The sequence below is a fragment of the Egretta garzetta genome, unplaced genomic scaffold (assembly GCF_000687185.1).
Source record: "Egretta garzetta isolate BGI_Z169 unplaced genomic scaffold, ASM68718v1 scaffold292, whole genome shotgun sequence".
Classification (NCBI taxonomy): domain Eukaryota; kingdom Metazoa; phylum Chordata; class Aves; order Pelecaniformes; family Ardeidae; genus Egretta; species Egretta garzetta.
Genome location: NW_009258789.1, coordinates 1,930,845 through 1,942,850, shown reverse-complemented (window position 1 = coordinate 1,942,850; position 12,006 = coordinate 1,930,845). Strand labels below are relative to the sequence as shown.

Sequence of the window (12,006 nt, the reverse complement as noted above, 5' to 3'; positions counted from 1 at the left end):
CTTTTCTTAAATCCTTTTATTATTTTGTTTTTGGTTTTTTTTTAATATGTGTGTTAGCTAGAAATCATGATTTTTACGCCAGGAAGGATATGATGACAGCACTACAGCTGGTAAGCAAGGGATTATCTAAAGCCTTGAATAAATCAACAAGTCTACCTTCACAAACCTTCAGAATCATATTTGCTTTAAGGAACAGTCACTAAAATTCTCCAATTAAAAACTAAATAGTACAGTGAGGGCACACCATCTCGGGGTCCCTTTTGACAGTTTCTGTTCTCTAAATGCATGCTGTAAAACATGCAGTTTGTCATTTGCCACTGGCCTAATTAATCAGTGCATATGTCTTAATGATTTGCTTTTGGTTTTTGTGTGTAGTCTGTGAACCAACTAGCAATGGAAACAAGAAAGGTGATGAAAGGAAATCATTCCAGAAAGACTGCTGCATTTGTTAGGGTAGGTCTGACTCTAATAAACTTCGAGCCTGCATTCTTAGCAGATAATGCTATCTGCTGCCACCTAAGATTGTGATTTTTGCAAAACCTATATGTTAGTATTTTTTCACACTGTTCATACTCTCATTTTCTCTTGTTACCATTGATTTTACTCTCTATAGCCAAATCCTGCCATTTAAGGAACAAATGACCCAAAGCATCTAATGGCAGCTTTGTGTTAAAAAGAGCAACAAGATAGACTTCATTGCTTCATTGGAGAGGTGTTTGTGTGAATTCTGGAAAGCTCAGCTTCTCAAATTACATTTGAAATAAAATATCTAATTTCTGTGTAACTCAACAACAGAGAGAATGGGAGATAGAAAAGAATGTATTTAAACTTTTATATCATATTATCAGTGTTGCTGTGCTGAAATCAGTATTTGAATTTCAAATAAAGTGCTCCTTTTGGCTTTAGTGCCTCTGAATCTATATAGATATGGTCAAATGAGCTTTGAACTGTGCACAGACTATGCAAGTTGCCTGTGTTCCCCTCTTCTCACCTGAAACGTAGCAACTAAGATGTCTTCATCTTCATGTGTTGTGAAGGTGTTTGCATATGCTACCATTAATTCATGGATTTTTGTTCATGGCACCAGTGCATGATGTCCTGGACAAAGGATAGCTAGGGTGACACTACCAACTTCTGTATGCCTGGGAGCCACTAGCTCCGTCCAGGTGTTTGGGCTGTTCCAGTAGGTCTAAAGCTGCAGAATGCCACACTAGATCTGCTTCCTCCCAGATATACACAATGCGCCTCCTTTGACCGGTTTGAAAGACAGATTGTCCCTGAGCACCGGTAGTCCACTTTTCTAGTTAGATTTTGGTCTTGAGCTGCAAGCTGGTTACTCGAGGAGAGAGGAACTCTGAGCTAGAGTCACAGAGTAAGTTTGGAGCTACTCTACTCATAATAAAATAATAATAATAAATATTGTTATTGAAATAATAATGAGAAATGTGAACCCTCTGATTTTGGACGTCACATAATATTTCCTTTTTATTGAAAGTCTATCCCAAAACTGATTTAGAGATTTTGATTCCTAATCCTGTATAAAATGCGTAATGATTGCTATAAGTCCAAGTTAGGCGTTTTCTTCACTTTCATTTTTTTTCTTGCTTTAGGCTTGTGTTGCCTTCTGCTTCATTACAATTCCATCTCTGAGCAGTATCTTCACACGTCTTAATCTGTATCTACACTCAGGACAGGTTGCTCTGGCAAATCAGTGCCTTTCACAAGGTAAGGCACAAATTTGTCTATATAAAAGTTCTCTTATTGCAGAAATATTTCTAACTGTGAATAATAACTTGGTTGAAATCATAATTCATGTAAGTATATTTATGATGTAATTAAAATACAGCTCTGTTTCAAGCACTGTTACAGTGAAAACTTGTCATATGAAAGCAACTCTTCAATTCTAACGCTAATCCTGTGATGTAAGTAACCAAGACAGCTGACTCTAGTTGACATAGTCATGGCTATGAGGTAGGTTGTCCAAAATTACTTTGAAATTATGGAAAGCGTAGAATGTTTTTCTCCTGCATAATTATGCAAGCACTCTAATTACAAATGATGTGCTTTATTATAACTGTGTGGAAAAGGAACTAGTTCATTCATGTAGTAGTTCATAGGCTGACAAAATCCTGCAATGAGCTGGAAAAGAATTAAAACTTAGGTCAATGACACCAGAAACTTGCTATCAAAGCACATACATGATAAACGCTTAGCTAAGAAAATACGCTGCTATATGAGAGTGAAAGAATGGAATAATACCAGATAATATGAAGAATGAAAAATATTTTCTTTTTTTTATCTGAATTGAACCGGGGCCTGAGTACAGTTTTTAGCCATCCTGTTAGCTCAGTTGGAAATTCTGACAAAAGGTGATTTGGGGAAAAAAATTGGAGCTACTCTGGCACCAAGATGAGCATTTAGTCTGTATCACCATTTTATATGATCTTGTTCCTGTTCATATCACAAATGGGAGACAGGTTAGTTATTCTGAAAGTCTTCTCATACTTTTAACTGTTTGCATCTTTCATTTCCTTTTTAAAGTGATGCCATTCTACCTTGTTTTGCAATTTTAATACTGACTTTAAATATCTGCTTTTCAATGGTAAATGCTTGTCTTTTACATGTTTTCAGTGGAGCTGTGAGAGTAATAAATTGGACTACTTTGCAACATCTTTTGTTGTGCCTATTAATTCTTTGTTTTAGCTCTGTCCTTCTTCATGAGAGCTTGTTTTCCAAGCTCTGCATTTACCAGTAAGTTCCAGCTGCACAAACAAGCTGACTTAGGATGCTGATTAGGACTTTTTAGTACAGGGTGACTGTTGTGTTTCTTTGTTTTGAATTTGATGCTGCCCATACAGCAAAGCAGAGGGATTTAGCGTAAAGCTGGCTGTTGTGTTCAAGTACATTGTGCAAATAAAAGATCTGCAAAGTGTGTTGTTACGCACTTAGTATTGTGCAGTTTCTTTGTAGATAACAGAGTTTACCAAAAATGGACTCACTTTTTCTTCCTGTTTTGTTTAATTGACCAGCTTACTTATCCTTTGTATCAATTTTTGTTATTTTTGCTGTGTTACAGTGCATCTGTTCTTGGAAACAAATCCAAAGCAGTTTTTCTGTAATAACTGGTCTTTGAGGGCTATACCCTGCCCATGTTGGGATCAACTCTGTGGTTTAATATTTTTCAGTTTATAACAACTGCTTTTCCACTATTTTTGTGATCCAAGTCTTCTCTGAGTGAGACTCCTGGGCCCCAACAATTGTCCAGGTTTTTCAGTGTGACTTTGTAAATCTGCACAGCTGTTGTTTGACATGTGAACACAGTGCACTCATTAAACAATGAATAGGATCCCCATTCTGAAAACTTTTAAGGTAGCAGGTCTATGCAAAGTGTTATGAACCTGGTCTCCAAAATGCATATTTTTTTAACCACTCTCCTATGAATTTTAGACCCACAAGCTACAGAGAGGAGCATTTGGTCCGTCTCGGCTTTTGCGGAAATGAAGCATGTGCAAAACTCTAGTGTTCAGTAACTCACTTTGTTTATCAAGACTTCATTGTTATATACTTTTTTCCTTCCTTAGAAAAGCTATTTTTGGCGTAATTTGTATTTAGACACGTCACTTGCATAATTTAGTATGTGTTAACCAGTTAGGCAACAGTGACATCAGTCTTGGGACTTTTTTTGTGAACTGTCTTTGCATATTCTGGTGTATTGTAGTCAGGTAATGTGTCCTTGAAAGTTTCTTTTAACACAGTCTAATCTGTATCTCAACTGAATGCACTTCATGTGTATAAGAAGTACTGATTAATTCATAACAGCAAATTTAAATCCAGTCAGTTAACTCTGTTAACTGATGCCGATTAGACACTCATCTACTAAAACCAATGCAGCATGAAGTGAAGTTTTAAGAGCGTGCAATTAATGATAGCATTAGGCTAGGAAGTGAAACTGTGCCTTGTGTGTAACCTTTACTTCATGCTGATTGGAATTAGCTTAATCAGTTTAAAATTGGGAAGAGAAATAAAACTGAAAGGTAATGTACCTGATCAGATAGCTCAGTCAGTAGTGGGGCATCCATGTGTGCATGTGCATGCAGTTTCTCTTTAAAGATTCCAGCTGTTGTTTTTAGCAAGTTAAATTCTTGGATTTTTGTAAGTTTTTAAGTTCCTACAGGGAGTCTAGCTATTTCAGTGAGTTAAGTTTTCACTTAAACATATAAAAACTGGAATTCCACAGGATAGACCTCTGTTGGCAATGTCTCTAAATTGCCAATGTATCTAACTTGAAAAAGGAGTAAAATTACCGATTGGGGTAGATAAGGGGAATTTACAAGATTGCTTTTTTATAAAGAGGATATGTGGGCCATAACAGTAAATAAAGTTTGCAAAACTGAGGATTGCACTGATAAACTACCAACAGTGGGGGAGCCACAGCTAATCTGTTTATGACTGGAGTTGTTTGCATTTTGCCTCATTTCCAATCTCAAGGGGCAGCAGCAGCAGTAGACCATCAGTCCTGGTGTCTTACTGTTCCCATTTCCTTGGTCAAATCAGAGTCTTGCCTGCTGGGATTTGCCACACTGTTAATCAAAGCAACTGTGTGGTGCTTGTTTGAACTCATCCAAATACTTCAGTATTAGAAAACTGCAATTGTAATTTTTCTTGGAATAGATTTTCTTTAATACAATGAAATTGGGTCAGAAATGTGAATTTATAGGCTCATGGAAAGTCCAGTATTAATACAGTGACGGATGTCTGTCCAGGCATGCTGTTCAACATGTATTGAACATGACTACTGTCTCATCTCCAGCTCCCAAGAGGTGCTTTAAATAAAATTAATCTGTAATTAAGTTCAGAACATTTTAGGTGATTTTTGTCCTGGATGCATAGTTTGTACCTCTGGAGAAGCTATTAAGAGCCCACCTTAGAAAGGAGGATGCTAGATTTTACAGTGATACGCTTTTCATTTGTTTTTAACTGAGCCACAGAACACTGCGCACTGCCATCATAGAATAATAAATTCTCATTGGTCATGCCTTCTGTCATAGGGAGTGCTTGGACTAAATTGAGATTAAATGCATGCTCCGTTGTGTCACTGTTCTGAATTTTTGAGATATAGGTGGTATTTTAATCGCACATATTTCCTCCCTATGGAAATGCTGCTTTTGTCTGTCAAAGAACAGACAACATGATTTTAATTATTGGTCACAGCATTCAGCAGGTAGGTAGAGATGATGCAACTTTCTGGTAATGTATGTTCAATTGCATTTTTATCTTAAAGGCTGTGAAATTCTTGCCTTGCTTCAGAAGTAACACGCTGAGTGAATAAAGTAATTCAACTGATTCTGTGTGACTAATTTCACTGGGATATTGTCAAACATGAATTTATTAAAAATTGAAAGTCTTTGTCCCCCAAATTCAACTGACACAGATCTTTCTTTTATTCAGCAAATGTAGATTTTAATTCTGAAGCATACACTGATTAATGTACTTCTAAATACTTGTTCTGTTCTATGAATGTAGCCGAAACACAGTTTCGCTAGTAGATTGCAAAAGGAATTTCTTTTTCTAACTTCAGAAAATGTTACTTTTCCATGAATGTTCTCTAGATGTGACAGGCTTCAGCCACACTTTGGAGAAAGTATAGTATGGAGTATCTAATAAGTAATTTTTAATCATAGTCTAATAATGTTTTAGTGTATTTTCCCAGTAGCATTAGATAACAATTTTTAGTATTCCTTCCTAATCTTCTAAAATCTTGATAGATCTGAAGAATATAAAGAGCATATAAATAGAGAGAATTTGAGGTAAAGAATTTAAAGAAAAAAGAACCTGAAGAGGTTTTCTTAATTACAGATTTTGGGACTTCTTGGCTCACACTTCTCTGTTGAGACTGGTATATGCTGTCTCTGTTATCTTTATAAATCCTCTTTTCCTTGATGGCAGCAAAGTAGCTTTGGGAGAAACTGATGAGAAACTCTTTTCCTTACTAATAATACTAAATATTGCTTTATTTGAACAAAATTATGACTTGTACTGTTACCTGGGATTTCCACAGCTAGAAGTTTCTCCCATTTACTGAGGTTTTTCTTGGTCCTCTTTTTATCCCAGCCAATAGCTTTTCCATATGATTTGAGAGAGATGACATTTCTGTCTCTGTAAGCTTTTTAGACTAGCATTTCATATCAGTTTGTCAGTGCTTCAAATCTGTCTAGCCCATGACCTGTTTTTGAAAGTGTCTAGTACCGTCTACTAAGGGAACATACAGGGAACAATAATGTAGAATGATGGTTTCTAGCTTTCAGCTGCAGGTGGTCTAAATATATCCTTCAACAGAGGTCGCACATGGACCATGGTATTTAATAAAATAGATGGCCCCTATCCTTAAGGAATTTAACTCTATCGATTTTTACTTTTTGGCCTTTGTAACATCATGTGACAGTTCCACAGTTACATGCTGCTTGGAAATCTACTCCTCAGGGATTTATTTCTGGTTTTTAAATGTTAGCTGAGTGTTTCAGTGCGTGCAGCTGATCCACTAGTGATACTGTGAAAAGTTCAGTCATTTTCTTCATGTTACCTATGAGATGTTGGCATTGATAAGTGCCTGAAGAATTTGTGTCAGTATACTATTTTCTAATAAGGAAATGGTTCTATGCCTTAGTCCCTTTTTAATCTTCTTTTTATCCTTTTGGAAATGGGAAGATCAGGACTGTATTCCAGGTATAAATGCACAACAGCTATATAAATGATACAGTGACACCTCAGTTTTCCATTACTGTCCTAATGATTCTTATAATTGCCTTGCCTTTTTGACAGCTGTTTAGTTTTCAGGAAACCATCTATAATGAGTCCAAAATCTTTCATGAGTCTAAATAGCCTATTTGGAGCTTAGCTTTGTGTAGCTATAGCAGGAGCTGTTTCTTTCCCCGCATGCCTTACTAATATTAGATTTCATCTGCGGCTTTATTGCTCAGAATCGTGAGATCCATCTGCAATGCTTTGCAGTTGCATTCCAGACTAGTCTGCAAACATTGTCACCTCCCAGCTCATCGTAAGGACAATGTGTCTCTGCAAAACCTTAAGGAACGCAGTAGTCGATTCACTCTGCTGTGAAAACTTTTTATTCTCCTCCACCCCATCCTTTATTAAGTTATGAATCCTTGAATCCTTGGGTGGACTTTCCTCCTTTATCTTTTGTCAGCTTAGTTGTTTAAAGAGCCTTTTTTATGAAGGACACTGAATGTTTTTTAAAAATCGAAGTATTTGCATTGGCTGGGTCACTTTTTAACACAAACTTGCTGGTTCTTTGGAAAACTTGAGAGACTTCTGAGGAATGATTTCTCTCTGCAAAAACCATATTGACTTTTCAGTGTTGTATCATGTTTTTCCTCGTGTCTTCTGCTTTGATTTTTTTTTTCCACCTCATAATGACCAGGAGAAACTACAGTATTTAACTATAGCATTTATTATTTCAAAGTTTCCAGTATTGCTAATGGAGCTCTCTTTAAAGACTGCTGATGATACTTTACCTCGCAGTCTTTAGGGATTGCATGGAATTTAGAGAGGCAGGCTGAAATTTGTGGTGGGCTTTTTTTTGGGGGGGGTGGTGGTGAGGGTGGTGTGTTGTTGCATTTACTGATTACAGCTTAAGAATAAAATATCTAGTACCTGGTGTTCTTGCTCATACTGTATGATGTCCCTGTACAAATCGTCACTTCCACTTATGCCTGTGTATGCCTTTGTCTGGAAGTACTAAGGCCTTGCTAACAATGTATAGTCAAGCTATTCGTAAAACTAGCACTAGCAAGCTTCATCCACGTAATTACCTTTTAATCTGCAGCTAATTCCTAGTATGAATTAGTATGAAATAGTATGAACATTCCAGCTCACCAAGCAGCAGCGCGTTCCTTTTCTTATTTCACCTTTGTTACTTCAAATAATTCTTTGTAGCTGCTGGATTGGAAGTCATGTGTAGAGGGTTTTTAAGACTGAGAATGTTCAATAGCTCAAAGAAAAAACACATTTCAACGCTGTAACAAAAGTCTCACAGTGACCTCACCAGTGTGAGGAGGAGTTCCAAACGTTTGCAACGCTTGGTTGTCAAAACAGTAATGCATTAATTTATTTAACAAGGGGGGGGGAAAAAAAAAGCAACCAAACCCCCCACTTGCTTCCCATTATTTTTTTGCATTGGAGTACAAGGCTTCATTAAATTTCCAACATCTGTTGGATGTGGAAGCAAAATCTTTGGAGTATTAAAATACTGTAGGACATGAAGGTGTTGTGGAATGCAGAAGTATGGTCCCTGCTTTTGGCCTTTGGGTAGACTTAGCCTTGTGTAATTGTATCCATGACTAAAAATAGTTTGTGTAGGTATGGCAAACTCACTCCTTTTCGCTCTTTGAAGGTGGACTTAAGGAGCTTAATTGTTTTCCCATCTCTAATGGCTTTGTTCCTCCTTGGTTTTTTTCCTGCCTGAAATTAGTACAGTTTAATTACTATCATAGATGCAGCAAATACAATGTAAGCTAAATTTTTATATGTAGAGCAAATGATACGTAGAAATATATGGAGGTACATATATTTGTGTGCAGATATAATTAAATGTGTGTGTGTTTGTACAATCATGAATATTGACAGCAGCAAAACATTCAATGGCTTTTTCTTAGGAGAGTATTACTGGAAGTGCTGACTTGGATATCCAAGACTGTTAGTTTTTGTAGACTGAAGGTCAGCATGTATGCTTGGGGGAAAGATTTATAGGATTATGGTCAACCAAAATGAAGGAGCTGCTGTGAAAGGATAAATTTAGCGAAGCATGAAGTATGTCATGTTCGGAGCACTGCACAAGATATTAACAGCAGTCTGGCAAGACTTTATCATGGTGATTTGTTGTAACGCACGGGGCTGCTCTCCACTTATCCGACTTAACAGTGGCTCACTTTAGAAGCAGTATCATACTTTAGGCAGATAGGAAAACAGCATCCTTCACCGGAAGAAGCCTTTTTTGTCTGTCTCTCTCTTTTTTTTTTTTTTTTTTTTTTTTTTTTTTTTTTTTTTTTTTTTAATCAAGAACATAACATTGTTGGGGTTTTTGGTGCTTCTTAACTGGTTCCTTGTAACTTTTGGAAGCCAGGAAAAGTGGGTGTATGGTTTTCTCTTGAAACATCTCTACAGTACTAGCTTTATAAATTGACTTTTAAAAGATGTAGAGAAAGCACTGTTGCATAACCTCATAATTAGTGTAATTCAGAATTAAATACCAATGCTTATTTCGTACTTAAGGAAATAGACAGCACTGCCGTGACAACCTATTTAGTGAACTCTTCCTCTAAACTCGGAGCATGTGATGCATACTCCGACGCCTTCCTACCAATGAATAGGGTGGTCGTGTTTGGAGGACAGTTAGTTCTCTGCAAATTCTCTAGTAAAACCTTTGCATTAATGTGAATCTACTTTTTTTTTTTTCTTCTTACAAAGCACATATACCTTGGATGAATGTGCTTTTAGTGTTTCTGTATAAAAGCCGTTTTGTGGTTAGCACAGATTGGCTGAACTTGTAGCAAAATGAACATATTCTCCTTTGCCAGTACTTCTGTATGTACCAAAGTAAAATACCATCTCTTTAATAGAACATGCAACTAACTGCTTTTATGCTTTATTGCTTTTTTGGTTTGCCTTGCTGCATTCTGTTGGGGACAGGGGAAATGAGGCAAGGAAGAAGAATTAAAAATGTGGGGGCAAGAGCCTTGCAGTCTCCTCATTGTGCTGAGACAGCAACAATATGTGGGGGGTTGCAGGGTGACCTGCAGACACAACCGTGTGGCAGCGGCGAGAGGACAGCAGCCATGGGGAGTGGGCAGGGAGGCAGCAGCCGTGTGATTGCTGTGGTTAGGGAAGAAAAAGATGGAAGCACAGAGGAGATTGTCGCAGCAAGGGCAGGGCCCAGTGAGCTGCCTGTGGCGTGGATGGGTCTCTCCTCATTCCCAGCAGCAGTCATCCGAGGAGGAGCTGGGCAGGCTGCTTTTACTAGCAGGTCTAATGAGGGAGCTCACATCTCTGAAGGTGCTCAACCAGAGGAGAAGGCAGTTCTCATTCACAGCAATGGCAGGAGGTCAACAGGACTAAGGACTTAGTCAAATCATATTGCAGTTATGCATAGCAAAGATAAGAGGTTTTTGTTTTGTGTGAAGGCAAAAGTTGAGAGGAGGATGTGTAGGACTGCAGTTGCTGGGAGAACACGCAGGAAATTAAGGTGAGATACTTTGCAGCTCTTCTCTTTCGTTGCGGACACTGCTGCACAGATCATTCCTGTCCTGTTCTGAAATAACTTAAGAAGGCAGGATTATTCTCTGCACAGACATGGGTACTTTGGTATGCGGACTATTTTCTGAGATGCATTTTTTTTGTCTGGTCACATGTTTTGATTATATGGTAATGTGGGGCATGCACTTTTTTTTCTGCTGAGACAACTGTGGAAGTGACAGCGATTCATTTACTTGTGCTAGAATGAACATTTGCTGCTGCATTCCTTCCTGTAACAAAGCTCAGAGGCAGATTACTTACCTTCCTATGGGTTGGCTGTGTAAACTTACATGTTGTTTGAAATAAATAAAAAACATTCTTTCACCTCAAAATAAATGTGCAGAATAAAAGGAAGCATGATGTTTGACTGCGGTCTAAGCACTGAAAAGTTCAGAGGGGATTGAGCGCTCATGTGCTGAAAAGAAAGAAGAGTCAGAAGAATTACAGTTTTTCCAAAGCACATGTTTCCCTGGTATTCCTCGTAAGCTTAAATTAGATATCACTTGGTACTATATTTAGCAAATTTGCTTGGAGTCTCATGTGCTCAAATGCATTTTTCCAGAGCAAGCTGCACTCTGGGAAATGCCCATGTGTGCCTGTCAGTGGTATCTTCATCCCAGCCATGTAACACCTCTTGGCTTTCACCAAGAATTCTCTTCTTCTCTTTGCTAAAATTTGATTTCATGTCCTCAGTCTGTGTTCCTGTAAAATAAAGATACAGTATTAACTCTGAAGGATGCTTTGAAGTATATCACTAAACAACTTGAATGGGATTTGGATACTTGGTTATTTTGAAATGTAGCCAAGAAAGTGCAAAAGAATGTTGATGTCAGAAAATTTTTTTGTGAACCCTTAGCATATATAGGAGGTGTTCTAGGGTAAGAGGGAAAATACTGTTGGTTTTAATTTGTGAATATTAACTTAATAAACTGAGGAATAGATGTTCTGGTGGTTTGGGTTTTTTTTTTCCTTGTAGGATTAAAGACACGATAAAGAGTTACGAAAAACCTTTTAATGTCTATTTTGCCAAGGCCATAATGGTGGATGGTTTCTGTAATTTCTGTATTGTGATACTTGGAAAGAATCATTTTAGCTAGGTAACCAGCAATACCTCAGGTTCTGGTACTGTATTATCATTCTACTTTTGGTGACTGTAAATACTTAGAGAAATGAAGTTGTCTGTAATTCCTTATAAATTCCCCTTTGGATTCCCCATTCTCCTGGCATAAGCACTTCTTTAGATAAGTAAATTTTTAATTGTGTGCTGATTTTTTTAATTATTATTATATATTTGAAAAAATGGTGTCATCTTGTTAAGCAAAGGAGAGAATTACGGTTTCGTAAGTCTCGAGTGATGTAGGAACTTCTTTTGAAAAAACAGCATCACTTGAATTACCACGGATTTGACTGCTGAGTCTCAAGTTTCTTTGCAGTTAAGCATACCTTCATTTTTTGTAGTCTTCTTGAAACAAACTTGAAGCAATCATTGGATCACAGGCATGACTGCCATTGCAGTGATAATACAGCAACTGTATTTTTATTTTGTAGCTGATGCTTTTTTCAAGGCTGCAGTGAGCCTTGTTCCTGAAGTGCCAAAAATGATCAGTATAGATGGAAAGATGCGACCTTCTGATGCCTTCCTCCTGGAATTCCTTTGTAATTTTTTTTCCACATTATTAGTTGTTCCGGTAAGTCGCA

The 12,006-nt window shown here is 37.4% G+C and overlaps 1 protein-coding gene across 1 annotated transcript in view; it reads left to right on the top strand.

Annotated features, from left to right (window-relative positions):
* VPS35L (VPS35 endosomal protein sorting factor like) overlaps positions 1 to 12,006 on the top strand; it is a 59,698-nt gene that overhangs the window by 36,221 nt on the left and 11,471 nt on the right. The window contains 3 exon segments of the mRNA XM_009649562.2: positions 376 to 453; positions 1,611 to 1,725; positions 11,857 to 11,996. Coding sequence (XP_009647857.2) covers positions 376 to 453; positions 1,611 to 1,725; positions 11,857 to 11,996 — 333 coding nt within the window.